Source organism: Perca fluviatilis, chromosome 8, assembly GCF_010015445.1.
Source record: "Perca fluviatilis chromosome 8, GENO_Pfluv_1.0, whole genome shotgun sequence".
Lineage (NCBI taxonomy): Eukaryota > Metazoa > Chordata > Actinopteri > Perciformes > Percidae > Perca > Perca fluviatilis.
Window position 1 is genome coordinate 16713503 of NC_053119.1, and position 14572 is coordinate 16728074.

General features: G+C 39.9%; 1 protein-coding gene across 5 annotated transcripts in view; it reads right to left on the reverse strand.

Annotated features, from left to right (window-relative positions):
• The window catches only part of LOC120563869 (FERM domain-containing protein 5), a 66624-nt gene that overhangs the window by 16408 nt on the left and 35644 nt on the right, over positions 1–14572 (reverse strand). For 4 of the 5 annotated variants that reach the window (XM_039808320.1, XM_039808318.1, XM_039808316.1 and 1 more), the window contains exons 2-4: positions 5123–5227; positions 1641–1683; positions 281–359 (exon numbers count right to left, since the gene is read on the reverse strand). In XM_039808320.1, the coding sequence (XP_039664254.1) occupies positions 281–359; positions 1641–1683; positions 5123–5227 (227 nt within the window). Of the gene's footprint in view, positions 1–280; positions 360–906; positions 985–1640; positions 1684–5122; positions 5228–14572 lie in introns of those variants that run through there. The other variant, XM_039808321.1, reaches the window with a different exon arrangement.

Genomic DNA, 14572 nt, shown 5'->3' on the forward strand with positions numbered 1-14572 from the left:
TTCTGTGTAATATTTATCATAATGTTTTAGACACTAAAGTACTCAGGCTATTTAATTATGAAGGCCCATAAATAATGTTTAGAAAGAGATGTTTGCTCTGTCTGAAACTTTTAGAGCACAATCTGTACAACAGGAACATCTGAAAGAAAAACAAGGACAAAGCACAGCTGCTTTTCACGGCCTCTCTTCCTTACTTTTAAACTGAAACAAATGTAAGCTGAAGCTGTATAAGAGCCCTTATCAATTCATCTGAAGTGAAGGCAACAACAGGAGGTCATACCGAGTGATTTCCTCCTTTAGAGAAGCGGGTTCAGGAGGGTAGAACTTGACTCTCAGACACATGGTGAATGGAGGTTGAGCTGGAGGAAACACACACAAAACATTTAAGAAACACACAGGAATCCTTTCATTGTAATATATCAAACAATCGATTGTGGGAGACAGCAGGACTGTTTTGAGAATCAGACAGACAAATTTAGAGTAGAGTTTCAAAAATCCTATTAGCTCAGTAACTACAGTAGTTGTTTGTCTTGATCAGTGCCCTGCTATCTCCCTTCCTTGCATGCTTTTGTTCTTTTACTTTATTTATAATGGATTGTAGCTACCATGTGTTATACGGTGGCATTATTTATTGGTGGTAGTTTACTGTACTATCTTGTGCATATGTATTATGTTGTATACATTAATTGTATAAGATATGATGTTTTGATCTATTTTTAGGACCAAGGACAACAGATGGAAACAGTTTCCAACTGTTTGGAATCAGTCTGTTGATCAACGTGCATCACCCCTGTCAGAAATACATCCTAAACATAAATACACTACAGATTTTTCAATATAGATAAATCAAAATGTCCTCTTGATCAATCATTTACTCTATAAAATGTCACAAATGATGATACTCGCCCAACACAAGGTGCAGAAGCCCAAAGTGAAGTTTTTTTTCTTCTTCTGGTCAACAGTTAGAAAACCCAAAAGAATTGACTTCAATAATGAAAAAAGAAAGCAAGTTGTAATAGTAAATGTATAAAAATACTCATTAGAATAAAAGGTATTAACAGCAAAACGTACTTAAAGTATCAAAAGTAAAATTACTTATTTACTACTTATTATGCAGAAAAAATGCCCCTGTAAATGTTTGTAAGCAGCATCAAGTGCTGCAGTTGGTCAAGGTGAAACTAGTCTTAACTTCCTTATATACACTAATGTTATCTCTAACAATGTATCATATTTAACAAGCTCCTCTGTGGTTTTGTGTGTAAAATGTTATTCTGCAAACTGTGTGAAGTAAAAAGTATATTTTTCCCTCTCAAATGTAGTGAACAAAAGCAAAAAGTAGCATAAAATGGAAATACTAGAGTAAAGTACCTAAACATTTTACGCACAGTGCTTGATACTTGAGAGAATTAGTAACATTCCATAACCAGCAAATGTTTGGTGTTTTCATTGGATAAATTATTTAAATGACTAATCAATTGTCAGTGTTTGTGCTGTTAACTGTTCTGTTGCTACAACTCCACAGTAAATTATATGGATCAAATATCAGTAAATCATTCAACATCAGTGCAGACCTCATGTTGAGGATGAGGGATTCAATCGCCCAGCGTCCAAGATTATAAACAAAACCCCAAAGTACTTACATTTCATTTGCTTTGCAATTGATTTTGAGAACTCCAACCAGTGCTGCAATTAGAAAGACAGAAAAACAGATAAATGTAAATAATCAAATGTCACAAAAAAAGTGTCTCTGAGTAATCTACACATCAAATCATTTAGCTGGCACTTAGAATACTAGTTGCCATCATTTTCAGCTGTTACTACGGTTCTCTAGGGAAACCTGTTTGTGCCACATATGGTGTTACCAGGGCTCTCAAGTTTTGAACAGAGTTCAGAGTGAGATTTTGGCGGCAGGGGTTTGGGTGCGGACGGGGGTCTGATCTGATAAATGACACATAAATTCGTACAAATAAAAAAATGTTTATTTAATTCAGCATTTCTTTGTGTGTTTGTGTGTGTGTGTGTGTGTGTATGTGTGTGTGTGTGTGTGCAATAATTAATACTATACATTGTCTGGATAAAATATAATGAACTAGCCTAGGCCAAAGGTTTGAACAATGGGTGCCGGGAGGTTGTGCGGTAAAAATAAAAGGAAAGAAAAAATAAAATATTCCAAATTATTATGTGTATTGTTATAAAAGTATTATGGGTAGACCTATTATAAAATGGGTATCTTTATAAAAATATAAAACTGTCAGAGTAGCCCTGCAGCCGATTCAACATGTAGCTATAATAATAATAATAATAATAATAATAATAATAATAGGCGCAAAAGCTAGTTTCCTCTATGTTGATTTCTGCCGCCACAGTATCTATCTAAATAGGGGCAGACGCACAACAGGGTTTCCGCTATGTACATGTAGTATATAAAGTCATAATTACACGACTCTACAGAGCCGTGTGCTCTACTGAACTCAAGCGAACTGTCATGCGCTCTCTCTCGCGAAGTCATGGCAATCAAATAAACAACAGGGCGAGTACACTTGTCACTCAATCTTAGGCAAAGTCACAAACAGCGTCGAAAGCCGCAACTTGAAATCCGCACTCACTCAGCTGGTGCGTGGCAGGGCCTTCTGAACTCTATGGGGAACTCACTTGATTCCTCTACCTGTTCCACTTAAAATAGCGGCGCAACTTGGTGGCGTTATCCTGGTAATTTCTCTGCGTGAGAAATACAAGGTGTGGCGTGTGAGCACGTGAATGGGTTGAAATGCGTGTGTCTCACGCCCAATGCGTGAGACTTGAGAGGTATGTGTTACATTGGCACTGTTGGAGCAATACACCAAAGCTGCATCGAATATTAAGAATTTGCAAAAAATGACCGCGGCGGTCTCTTGAGACACTGTTAGAGCAGGAAGGCTCATGAGACAACAGGTTTTGACTTAACAATGAGCTCCTGCTGGTAGTGACAGTTACACAGGCTCTGTGTGTCTATACAGTTCAGCCAGATTCAGATTCTTCATTCTCTTTGGAAGCATATTCTCTCTCCGTCTTTCTCCCAGGTTGTCTTCTCGCCAACCAAACCCACCCACAGCAACAACCACCAAAATAGTCCTGAGTGACAGCATAGGAAATGCAGCATCAGCAGGACTTGGCTCTTGTCTGCAGGACTACAACATGATCCGTTAACATGTGAATACTTCATGAATCAAGCAGTGCTAGTAAATTACATGCCTCACAGCAGAAGAGCCTGATGGAACAACCGTGAGTCTGAAAGGTGGCGTGAATAAGAGAAACTGAAGAACACAACTATTCACTCTGGCCCACAGTCTCATTCTTCCAACTAAATCAAACCTGATCCATTTTTAAGTATAGCCATGAAAGTGACTTTTATATGGAGACAAAGCAACACAGTTACGCCTGTATGAAGTCATTCCGAGTTCACATTCAACCACTTCAACCACTATCCAATGCATCCAAAACATTGGACACAGTGGATATAACAAGACAGATTTCATACTCACAATTTCCATTTAAAGTTTGCCATACCTGGTCTAACAACAGGAGTAGGAACTATGTGCATTTCTTTTATTATCAACAAGTGTCTATTTTTGGAGCCCAATGCAGACAATTAAATGAATAGTTCATAGTTCCAATACTTGACACTCTCATGTCTGTGTGTTAAATACAAAGCTTGAGCCAGGAAGCTTTTATCTTAGTTTAGCATAAAGCAGGTTTTAAAGGGAGCTGCATGTTAATTTTCTTTCAGTCTTTATGTTAAGCTAGACTAAACGCCTTTGGCTCCAGCTCCATACTAAAAGGGCATGACAGTGGTATCAATGCTTTCATCCAACTCTCGTCAAGAAAGCAAAGAAAGTAAATTGTGTACTATTGAGTGGATATGCTTTTCTTCTTTTTTTTCTCTTAAAAATCTTTACTTGGACTACTTGGACTTTACTCCTATTGAAAATACCTTATTAAATAGATGAAACAAACACACATAAGCATGCACACAAAGAACCCCTGTCATGCTCACACACACACACGCACGTGCGCGCACACACATACACACACACACACACTGTTGAAGGGTAGATGCGGAGAGTAGCCTTGAGCAGGTATTAACACTCAGGGTGAGGCAAAGGTGATGTGAAAAAATGATGGATTTTATTATCAGTGACCCAATTAAGGCCCATAGGCAAAAATGATAATATAAAAATTAACAAAATTAAGAAAAGTAACTAGACAGCACTTTCAAAAAAAAGAAAATTAAAACTGACTTGAGTCAAAACAATCAGAAGTATAAATACAAAACTGTTCACTAGTAGACCTTAAATCAGGTTTAACATGGCAATCATCCATCAGACTTACGTCCTACTACCTTCACGTATACTCCAGCTCTGTCCCGAGCAAATACTACGGCCTCTCTAAATAGCCTGATGCCACCCCTCAAATTGGAACATACCAACCTATAAAACACAGGGGTGGCTCAGGTGAGTAGGCCGTAATGGCTTAATACAGCCTAAATACACATAGCTGAAAATCTAGACAGAATACAGCATATAATGTATACAATGGCCATTACAATTAAGACAATCTATAATACAAGACATCTTGTTGGCTATAAAATATAATACATAAAATACAGGTCAACTTCCTGTTACCCCGGAAGTCACAGATAATTCAAACAAAAGGACAGCAGTAAACCTTCCCCCACAACAAAAGAGCACATGCTGGTAAGCCCACATTTGACCCTCTGTATACTTTTACACTCAATAAACGAACATTAATTACCAAAGACTTAAGTGCTGAATGGTTATTCTACCAAGTGATGTCTGTGAAAATCTGAACGGCTTTACACAACAAACGACGTATAGATAAATATAACTAGGCCTAGATAACAAATCACCGCAGTAGTAGATGTTAAAAACCAGTGCACAAAACTACGGGATTAATATGGGAAATTTGATAAATGATATACAATATACAAACCGAACATATAGACTCGTCCAACATACATATGGGCAACCTCTTCACTCAGTCTTTGTAATAAAAATAGGTAGCGTATCGCTACCGTGACGGCAGCCATGCGCCCCGTCACACACACACACACACACACACATACCCGCTGCTTGTCTGGATCCACATATCTGATGCCAAAATAGTCTTTCTCCAGCAAGTTGAGATGGTGGCAGATGAGGTCAAACAGATACTGTCCCTTTGCATCCCGCTGTAATAGAAGAGAAGAAAATCAAATATCAAAAGCAAGCATGTCCGCAGCAACAAATCACAAACATATTTGAACATGTGGCATGGAAAAGATTCAACACAAGAAAAGGTACTGTCCTGAGTGCAAACATGAGATATAATTTCCTGCTCGCAGAATAAGCTTCAGACTTTTTTTTTTAAAACCCTGCCAGAGATATCTCAGCTTCATCCAATATTAATACACAGCCAGAGCCATCTGAAGTGTCTGGAATAAACCCCATCCACAGCTAAAAGAAGAGCTCAAAGAGAGGATGGATTAAATATGCTGAAATCTCACTGGGGTTTTTCTAATACTCTGCATTCTGAACCTCATGAGGACGCTTCCCATAGAAACACCTGTGTATACTGCAGCACAGAGAGAAACCTGGGCGTCATCCACTGTGTCCAGTAAATATCTGATACCCCTCTTCCTGGTCACAACAATGTATTTGCATAACACTGCTGATCACCCTGGCTCAAACCAGAACATTTGGATCAGACTGGAACAGATTTTCTTGTAGAGATCCAACAGTACCACATAATACTGTTAAATAAAAAAAAACGTAGCATTCACTGTTTAGGAACTCCTCTCAAAAGATAGCATGGACAGAAACAAGTGCTGCTCTTCAACATAATTAATTGCTTTTCCTCTAGAAGAGTTGTATACAGCTATGAGGGATGCAGATATTATTAGCATGAGTACATTAAGAGTGATGATTACAGCTGGGTGCATCACTGAAGCGAGCCAGGTACAGTAATAAGTGACAGCTCATTGACTAATCGAAAGCTGCGGAGGTGCCACACAGTGCAAATCAGTGTCAGTCACTGTGAAGAGCTAGAATCTAGTCTGAACGTTTCAGACTGACAAGGAAACATAACAAACTCTCATATTGTACCATTATACCCGAAATAACTGAAATTTTAAGCAAATCCACAAGACTGGATATCATAAACTGCCATGCCTTTGGGAGGTTACATACCTCAACATAGTTTTAATTAAATACAGTATGTTAAACTGCTGTCTGCTACATTTCAGCATCTTGAATTCTATGGCATTAAATCCTTGCATGTGAGCATATTTCTAGTAAATGTATGTGAGGTTAGAAGGTGGGTGTGATTAATCAGTATCAGGAAGACAGCAAACATGAAACTCCAGTGCGGTTACTGTGCACTGTCTCCCTCCATGCCAGGGAGACGTCATGCCCATGTGCCACATCACAGACTTATCTCAATAGGGGAATTTTTTGGAGGAGTGCTTTAATGCGTCAGTCAGCACAAACCCAAACGCCAATGAGGAGTCATACTGTTTCTGGGCATTTGGAGGAAACTATCAAAGCGACTTTTCATCTAATGGAAAGAAGTGCTATTTTTTTAATTCAGAGTATTGCTTATCTTTACAACTGTGTGTTAGATATAGTTACTGTATGTTCATGCGTCTGTTAAAGCTGCCGCTACAGGTATCGCTCGTATAACCAACCCACCTCTGCAGTTCCCCTCAGCTCTATATAGCATTTTAGCATCTATAGGCTCATCATCACTATTGGTTTCCTGGCCCGCAACTTTACTGTTTTGATTTACTTGCACTGCTCTCATTGACCTAATATCCATTCGCACCAAGCTGTTGTTTTCAGCAAGAAAAGCTCTTAAAAACCCACTGTGCGCTTCCCACCCAAATAGCAAGGAGACAAAGTAAAGCGACTAGTTGGTGAACATAGTGAAGCATTTAGCAGCTATAGAGTCAGATATTTCCCAGTTGGCTGAGACCAAAACAAGAATTTTGGACTTATGGTCATCAGGGGGCCAGAAACATGACTGCAAATGCTAATGTTACTCTGTGAATGTGTAAATAGACATCAGTTTCAACTTCAGAATGGGATAATATTTCATTGTTGTGTTTATAGAGTGTTGCCCTACCCTAAAATGGCTCATAAAAATCAATGAATGCAGGTTTAAGATGTAAATTATCGTGTCTTCGGCTGGGTATTAAACCTCAATACCTATTCAATACCAACCAAAATATGTCTGTGTATCAAGGATTTAAAAGTAGGTACAGTAGGTATCGGAAACAAATGCTTGATCAGATTAATAGTCTTGTTACTGATTCGTTGATCAGATATTTTCTGATGTAAATTGGGAAACTTTGCTAATTGTTTGCTAAACTGTTTGTGTTTCATACAAATGGAAAACGGTTTTGTAGAAAAACTTGTTTATATTCCTAAAACTAATGTATAACATTTTTAAAACAGAACCCAGTTGTATTCATGACCATGATTAAATCACATTAGCTGAGATCGATGGGCACTCAACTCTCAGTCCTCATAATGGCTCATGAGGAGGTCAGCTAAGGCCAAGGCTGGACAGCCACAGTCGGCCGTCTCTCTCATCCCTTCTCTCTCTCTCTCTCTCTCTCTCTCTCTCTCTCTCTGCTCGTATGCCCTCTGACTGCAAGTAGAAGTGTCACTGGCAGCACTCTCCTCCATGTCATCACTCAGGCTGCAGATACAGTAAAAGGCACTTCATTTGGACAAAGGCCTGGGTAACCGCCTTCACTCTCTGTTACAAAATGTTGATAGGAGCTCCGCTACTGGACGTAACTGACCTTTCTGTAGCGAGGCCGAGGGGCGTCATGGGTGCTCGCCACTGTCACTTCGAGATTATTCCCTCTTTGTAACATCACTAACCAATCTGACATGCCTGCTAATTTACAGGGCCTCGATAAAATGAAGAAGCGTTTTGAAGGATCACAGACACATGTATGGACAGATAAAATAGTAACTAGAATTTAGGTGGCTTTCTACAGTAACCTGATTTCGCAAAACGTCCTGTGTATGAGTAAACCTGTCTCAGTAACCAAAGTAGGGGATTAGAGAAAGACGATTTTCCCTGGAGAAAGACAATTTCTTTGTCAAGTATACACATAAAATAATCTGCCAATCATGCATAATCCAAATTAAATTACATGTTCAGATTGTATGCACTTAAAAGACAAAAAGTTGTTATGTTTTTAAAGTGTAAAGCGTGCTTCCTCCTGTGGGTTTATCATTGGGCTGAGAACCCTTCTAGAGGGAGCAATAGGAAACAACAAAGCCAACCACACATTTAAAAAAAGGTTCCGTATGGAGAGGACACACTGAGTCAGAAAAGACATCTGCTCTTTTGTTGCACGGAGAGAGCAAGTTTGTTAGTATTCAACAGCACTCCCACCAATCGCCCTCCCTCTCCCCCCTTCCTTGCTCCCCGGTGCCCCCTACCTCCGTCTCTGCCCCACTCCGAACACAGCTGCATTATTCCCCCGCTGGTTTCTCTAATTACTAGATTGAGGTGATAGCAGGAGAGAAAGGATGTCCTGAAATTTCTAATTAACACTAATGAACCTTTTCCTCGCTTAGATTGGCATCTCAATATAGCCCTACAAGAGCCTAGACAGATTTACAAAAGGGTTTTTTAATAAATAAACTGTGAGAAACCAATAGGATAAATTGTGATAATGCAAATGTAACAGCAAGCTTGTTATGGGGATGGATTTATGGACTAAGAAATCACCAAATTGCCAAATGTCCCTGTTATACCGACAAATATTGAAATAATAAATCTCAAACAGCAAAATCATTCAAGAGATGTTGGTGCCTGATCTTGAGGCAATATAGGCAAAAAGGGCATCTCACAAAGCCAAAATAATGAAAAAGATAATTCTGACGTGCCTTTAACTGAAAACAACGCAGAGGTTATTTACTTCCTAAAGAGCCCCCAGTGTACAATGGGCACTTTCTTTTCAGATTAATCATTAAAATGGTCTCCATGTCAACGCAGGGGCACAGACCATTAATAAAAGATTGTATCACTTTACCTAAAAGGTACCTAAAACCCTGAGGTGATTTATTTAGTTTCATAAGCAGATTACTTTCTTTTGTCCCAGGAGGCTGAGTGGTTGCACTGTTTAATGTGTCACAGCGATTCAGTGTGCTGACCGAGCTGCATGGAGTTCAAGTCATGACCCTGTCACTTCAGCTGGGACTGGGAGCACAGAAAGGCCAACCCACAACCACTTACAGTTAAAATGAAAGTCTTATTCTTTCAGGTCATTAACTGATTTATGGTTTAAAGCTATAGTGCGTAGTTTCTGTCGCCCCCATGAGGAATTCAAAGTAATGACAGCAACACTGTCGGCGCGTCCACTTGATACAAGCCTTCCGTGATTGTGCACCACCCCCACCCCTCCTCCACGCAGTTACTTGTAACCAAGGAGAAAAAAAATGAGAAAGTCGCTGGACGACACAATTTTCTGGACATAGCCATACTGAGAAATAGCTTTATATCAACTCATTTGGCAATGGCTTGAATGTACTGGACATTCATTAAAATAAAAAAGTTACGCACTAAAGTTTTAATTACAGCACACATAAACAGTAGAAGTCACAACAGTGTTTATGCATTTACAACTATTTTAGTTGCATACATTATTATGTCACTCTAAACCAACATATTGCCTCAGGCTGTTGCAGTATTAAGCAAAAGATGTCCAACAGTGATTTCAAACATGTTTTAGAAATCCAATTTTTGAAAAGGAAAGAATTGATGCCATGCCACTTTATAGCATTATTTTTAAGCTGGTGAGGACAGCGGGATATTCATTTTATATAAAATTAGCTAAGTGTCAGAAAAAACAATGTGCTACTTGGATGTCACAGCAATGACACACAAAGCAGTTCAAGGCACACTGCTTTGTTAAAGTACCAAATTTCCCACGGCCATTATGATTTAGTCTAAATAATTAAAAGCAAGACCAGGTTGAGTTATTTTCAGATTCCTCCACCAGCAGTATATCTAACAATCAATGCCAAGAAATCTGGGTTTTAAAACACAACTGATTTCTGAGAGGAAATAACTTAATAAACAACATCAGCCTCACAGCAATCCACTGGTCAGTAGGCGTGAAATAAATTACAAGCTTTACCTGATGTCACACAATACGATTTACTGCACCCAAATAGATATCTAAAAGAAATGGTGAGGCCAAATACTCTATAAAATGCAACTAAGCATAATAGCTCATCTCCCTAAGGTGTGGAACCAACTGATCGCCAAATGGTCAGACCTTTGCCGTCATTGCAGTAGCTCAATGGCATCCTTTAAATAGGGTTATTAACTTATATGTAACTCTGGGCGGTTGAAGCAGACACAGACCATGTAATAGAAAGTGACAGAATAGCTCAAGAGTGATTAAGATGCTTCACTCAGACTATTCTCAATCATCAATCATGAAATAGGGATGTGAAAGGGACAGGACAACATTGACAAAGAGACACCACAATGTTAGAGTGATGCCTCGAGGAACAATACAGCATAAAGTGCAAAGCATTTAAAGATTTAAAGGTCCCATGACATGGTGCTCTTTGGATGCTTTTATATAGACCTTAGTGGTCCCCTAATACTGTATCTGAAGTCTCTTTCCCAAAATTCAGCCTTGGTGCAGAATTACAGCCACAAGAGCCAGTCCCACAATTAGCTTTCCCACAATGAGCTTTCCTTAGGATGTGCCATTTCTGTGTCTGTAGCTATTGAGGAGGAATATATATATATATATATATATATATATATATATATATATATATATATATATATATATATATATATATATATATATATATATATTTTAACGGTGTTGATTCATATAAGAAATAGACTGGTTTAATGGCATGCACAGATACAATGTGATGCAGTTGTACTGAGTCTTAGTACAAGATGCTGCTGTGAACCAGAGTAACAGTTTCCAGCACAATCTTACCAGGCGAAAAGTGGGCTATCCAAACATGATGGGAATGTGTGAGGATTTGCCCCAGAAATGTGAGGAATCAAGAGAATAAGTAAAGCAAAAGAAAGCTGTGGATAGAGCGATATGGATAATTGCTTTTAAAGCTTCTCAATGGTGGACATTTTGAATAGGTGAAATGTGAGTTGGCATTTATGATTAAAAGAGGAATTCATGAGATAAGAATGTTCTATTACACCAAATGCCAAGGCATCTCTTCCAGATTTTCATAATTTATATGTTTAGCTGTTACACTGCTTGACATGCTCGATGGTGTTTTAAGCCCCCAATGTGTCCTTCCAGGCAACGCTACGACCGTTGACTAAAGGCACCTATAACAGGATGTAGTTTCTATAAACAGAACCACAAACTTGACTTAAGGCCTGTCTCCGCCCATTATGACGTTTTCAAGGGGTAGTGCAGGGAAATATGATCCGCCGTGAGCACGGTGTATTTTATTTTGAAAATTAACTGGATGTTTTATTTTGTTTCTGTGTTCGACTTACAGTCCCACACTATCTGCCCTGTGCTGAATTGGTACGGAGCTCTCCGGCATCCGTCAAAAACAGAAGCTGTGCGTATCTGCTCCAGAGGGCTGCAGATCGCCAGAGCTGGGACAGAGCCGGAACGCAGCCGTTCCGCAGTCAGTGAAAATACACACAATGGCCCTCATTTATGAAACGTGCGTACGACCTAAAACAGGCGTATGACGGGCGTACGCCGATTCCTACACAAAGCTTGGCATTTATCAATTTGGACGTGAGCGTAGGCTGCGATCAAATCTCACGTCTGGTCTGAACTCGTGTACCCAAGTTTTGGAGTCAGTGTGGACTTGCGGTGCAGCATATAATCAGTTTAACAGGAGAAGGAGAAGTCATCAGTTGATCACGTATCAGCAATGGCAGATCTGGCTCTTTTAGAAGACCTCTATGCGCCGGTCTGCAACATTGTTTTAGCCTGTGGGGTTCTGCACAACATCGCACAGGAAAACACGGTGCCATAAATGTAGCGATGGAGCCAGATGACCCGATGCCCAGAGAGAAGTGTCCAGAACAGCCCCAACTGGGGGCTATACGAAGGAGACAGGATATTATTCCTCACTTTTAAAAGGTAGCCTATAGTGTTATGTTTGGCAATGATATTCAATACAGGAAACATGACGATGCACAACATTTTTATTTATTCTTCAGGTTTTTGTTTCTCTTTCAAGTGAATGATTTATTTCTGCCATTGACCGAGTTATTTCGGCTTGTTTTTCCAGCCCCTCTGCTGTCAGGAGACAGGGTCGAGGTGGTGGTCCAGCACGGGGGGTGGAGGACACGCGCTCTCCCTCCGCTGTTGCCTCGTTCTGACTCATGAAAAAAAACAGTGAAGAAAGAGTGAAATAAAAGACACTGCATAAACTCCGCTACCGTGTGTTTATTTAATTATAGGTACACCTACATGTAGGCCTAATAGATTGCAATAGAAGCCTGTATATTACTATTAGGACTATAGAAAAATCAAGGATGTATAAATTAAATAGGCTAAACTTCAGCTGGAGTCCGATTTACTACGACAACACTGTTGACCGCATCAGTGATCTCCTTCCATTCCGAATTCTTTCTACAGCCTTTAATACCAGTTTTCAGGCTGACAAATAGCACACACGTTAGTGCAAATGAACCTGAGATCAGGGTTTCAATCTCCACCTCTGAAAAGTTCCGCTTCTCAGCCGGATTACGTCTCGCCATGTCGTAAATTGTAGGGGCGAGGCCTCAAAACCGAGAATATATTGGGGCGTATTATTTAAATGATGATCGTTTCCAGCCGCCTCATTTATCAATGTACGACCATTCTTACACTCTGATTGGTGTGATACGAACTTTTCATGAATCCCACGTGAAGCCTGTCGTAAGATGATTTCTGCGCTCATATCTGCGCTGGTTTCTAGGTTAGGTTGATAAATGAGGGCCATTGACTTTAATGGAAAACTATTGACTCCGCCGCCGTTCCGGACAGGATCCGCAACCATTCCGCAGTTGTTGAAAATTGGGGGTAATATTTACCATGTTCCCCATCGTTTTATTGTTGCATGCTAACTTTTGGCGATTAGCACTGAACATCTAGTACAGAATGGTGGGAATGTAATTGGCTTTGCAGGTATTTGGTCATAAACTATAAGCATTGGACGAATTGGAATTTTGACCTGATGGTGGCGCTAAAGTAAAAGTCGTTTGTACCTAATTTCATTGCAATCAATCCTGCATTTGGTGAGATATTTCAGTTTGGACCAAAGTGGTAGACCAAACAGGATGTACCCTCGGCCCTTGTAAAGTGGCTCTAGATGTGGATTTGATGAAGAATTGTTTGTGACGTGTGCCTTAATGACACTGCCCCTTCCTGCAGGAACTAGGAAATAAAGAAGTATCTCAATGAGGATTTCTGAGTCATTAGTCCTTCAGCCCACCAGTGATTGATTTCACTGCCAGCCTGCCTCTAACAGCTTTTCTGTCACATCTCTCAGCTACATATACAGCTGAGCATTGTGGGTACAACTATATTAAAATATAGCCCCTGTATACCCCTGTGCAGGGCTAGGTTTTAAATAAACAAAGCAAGGATAACACAAGAAATCACCCAGGCATTAGATTGGTCTTTCCCTGGTTACCATATACATTTTAGTGAGCTTGGAGTTGCTCCCCCTCTGTACAACAGTTAGGTTTTCTTACTAAAAAGTGTGACAAATACACCCAAAACAGAATGAGCAGCACAATTGGTGTTATGCTTGGGGATTAGCATATAAACAATGCTTAATTTCTTTGGCATTTGCACAGCTCTGCTGGTGATGCGCCAGTTTGGTCTCCCCCAGTGTAGTAAGGCTGTCGGGCAATGACTCAGTGTCGCTAATTTAGACTGTATCAGCCCCTCAGACCTGACATTTATTCGCATGCACTGTTAACCTCTACATGAAATGAGAACTGGGCAGTTTTACAGCATGCACTATTATCATAACTACCTCTAGGTTTAGCCCACAGGCGTGACGAGTTGTACCAGACATGCACATTTGAGTTGCTGTCAAAGACTCATTCACACATTGACTAATGTCTGTTGATTATCAGTGTAATAGCCATAAGCACTGCACTATTGGATTTCTTGGCAGGGGCAGCTGTTAATGTCTCTGAGCCTTTAGTGTTTTATTTTATAAATGACATTTAAGAACATAAGACCCCGACAAAAACTATTTCCAAGCAGGTTCACTGTGAGACGTTACTGTTAAAAGCTACATTATCTACTAATTGGTTTCAGGCTATAACTTAGAGACTATGTCCCAGACCTAGGCATTTATTTTTTTAACAATGAGGCAACCAGTTCTCTGAGCTCCAGCATCATCCTTTTTTACAAAGCTCAGGAAAAGGTAGCTGGAGCTTAACTAGCAGTCTACACTCTCTCCAGCCTTCCGTCTTTAAGATATATGAGCACACCCGTTGTGGCCTAATTGTTCCACTACCATGACACCTTCTGTTTGGCACGATTATC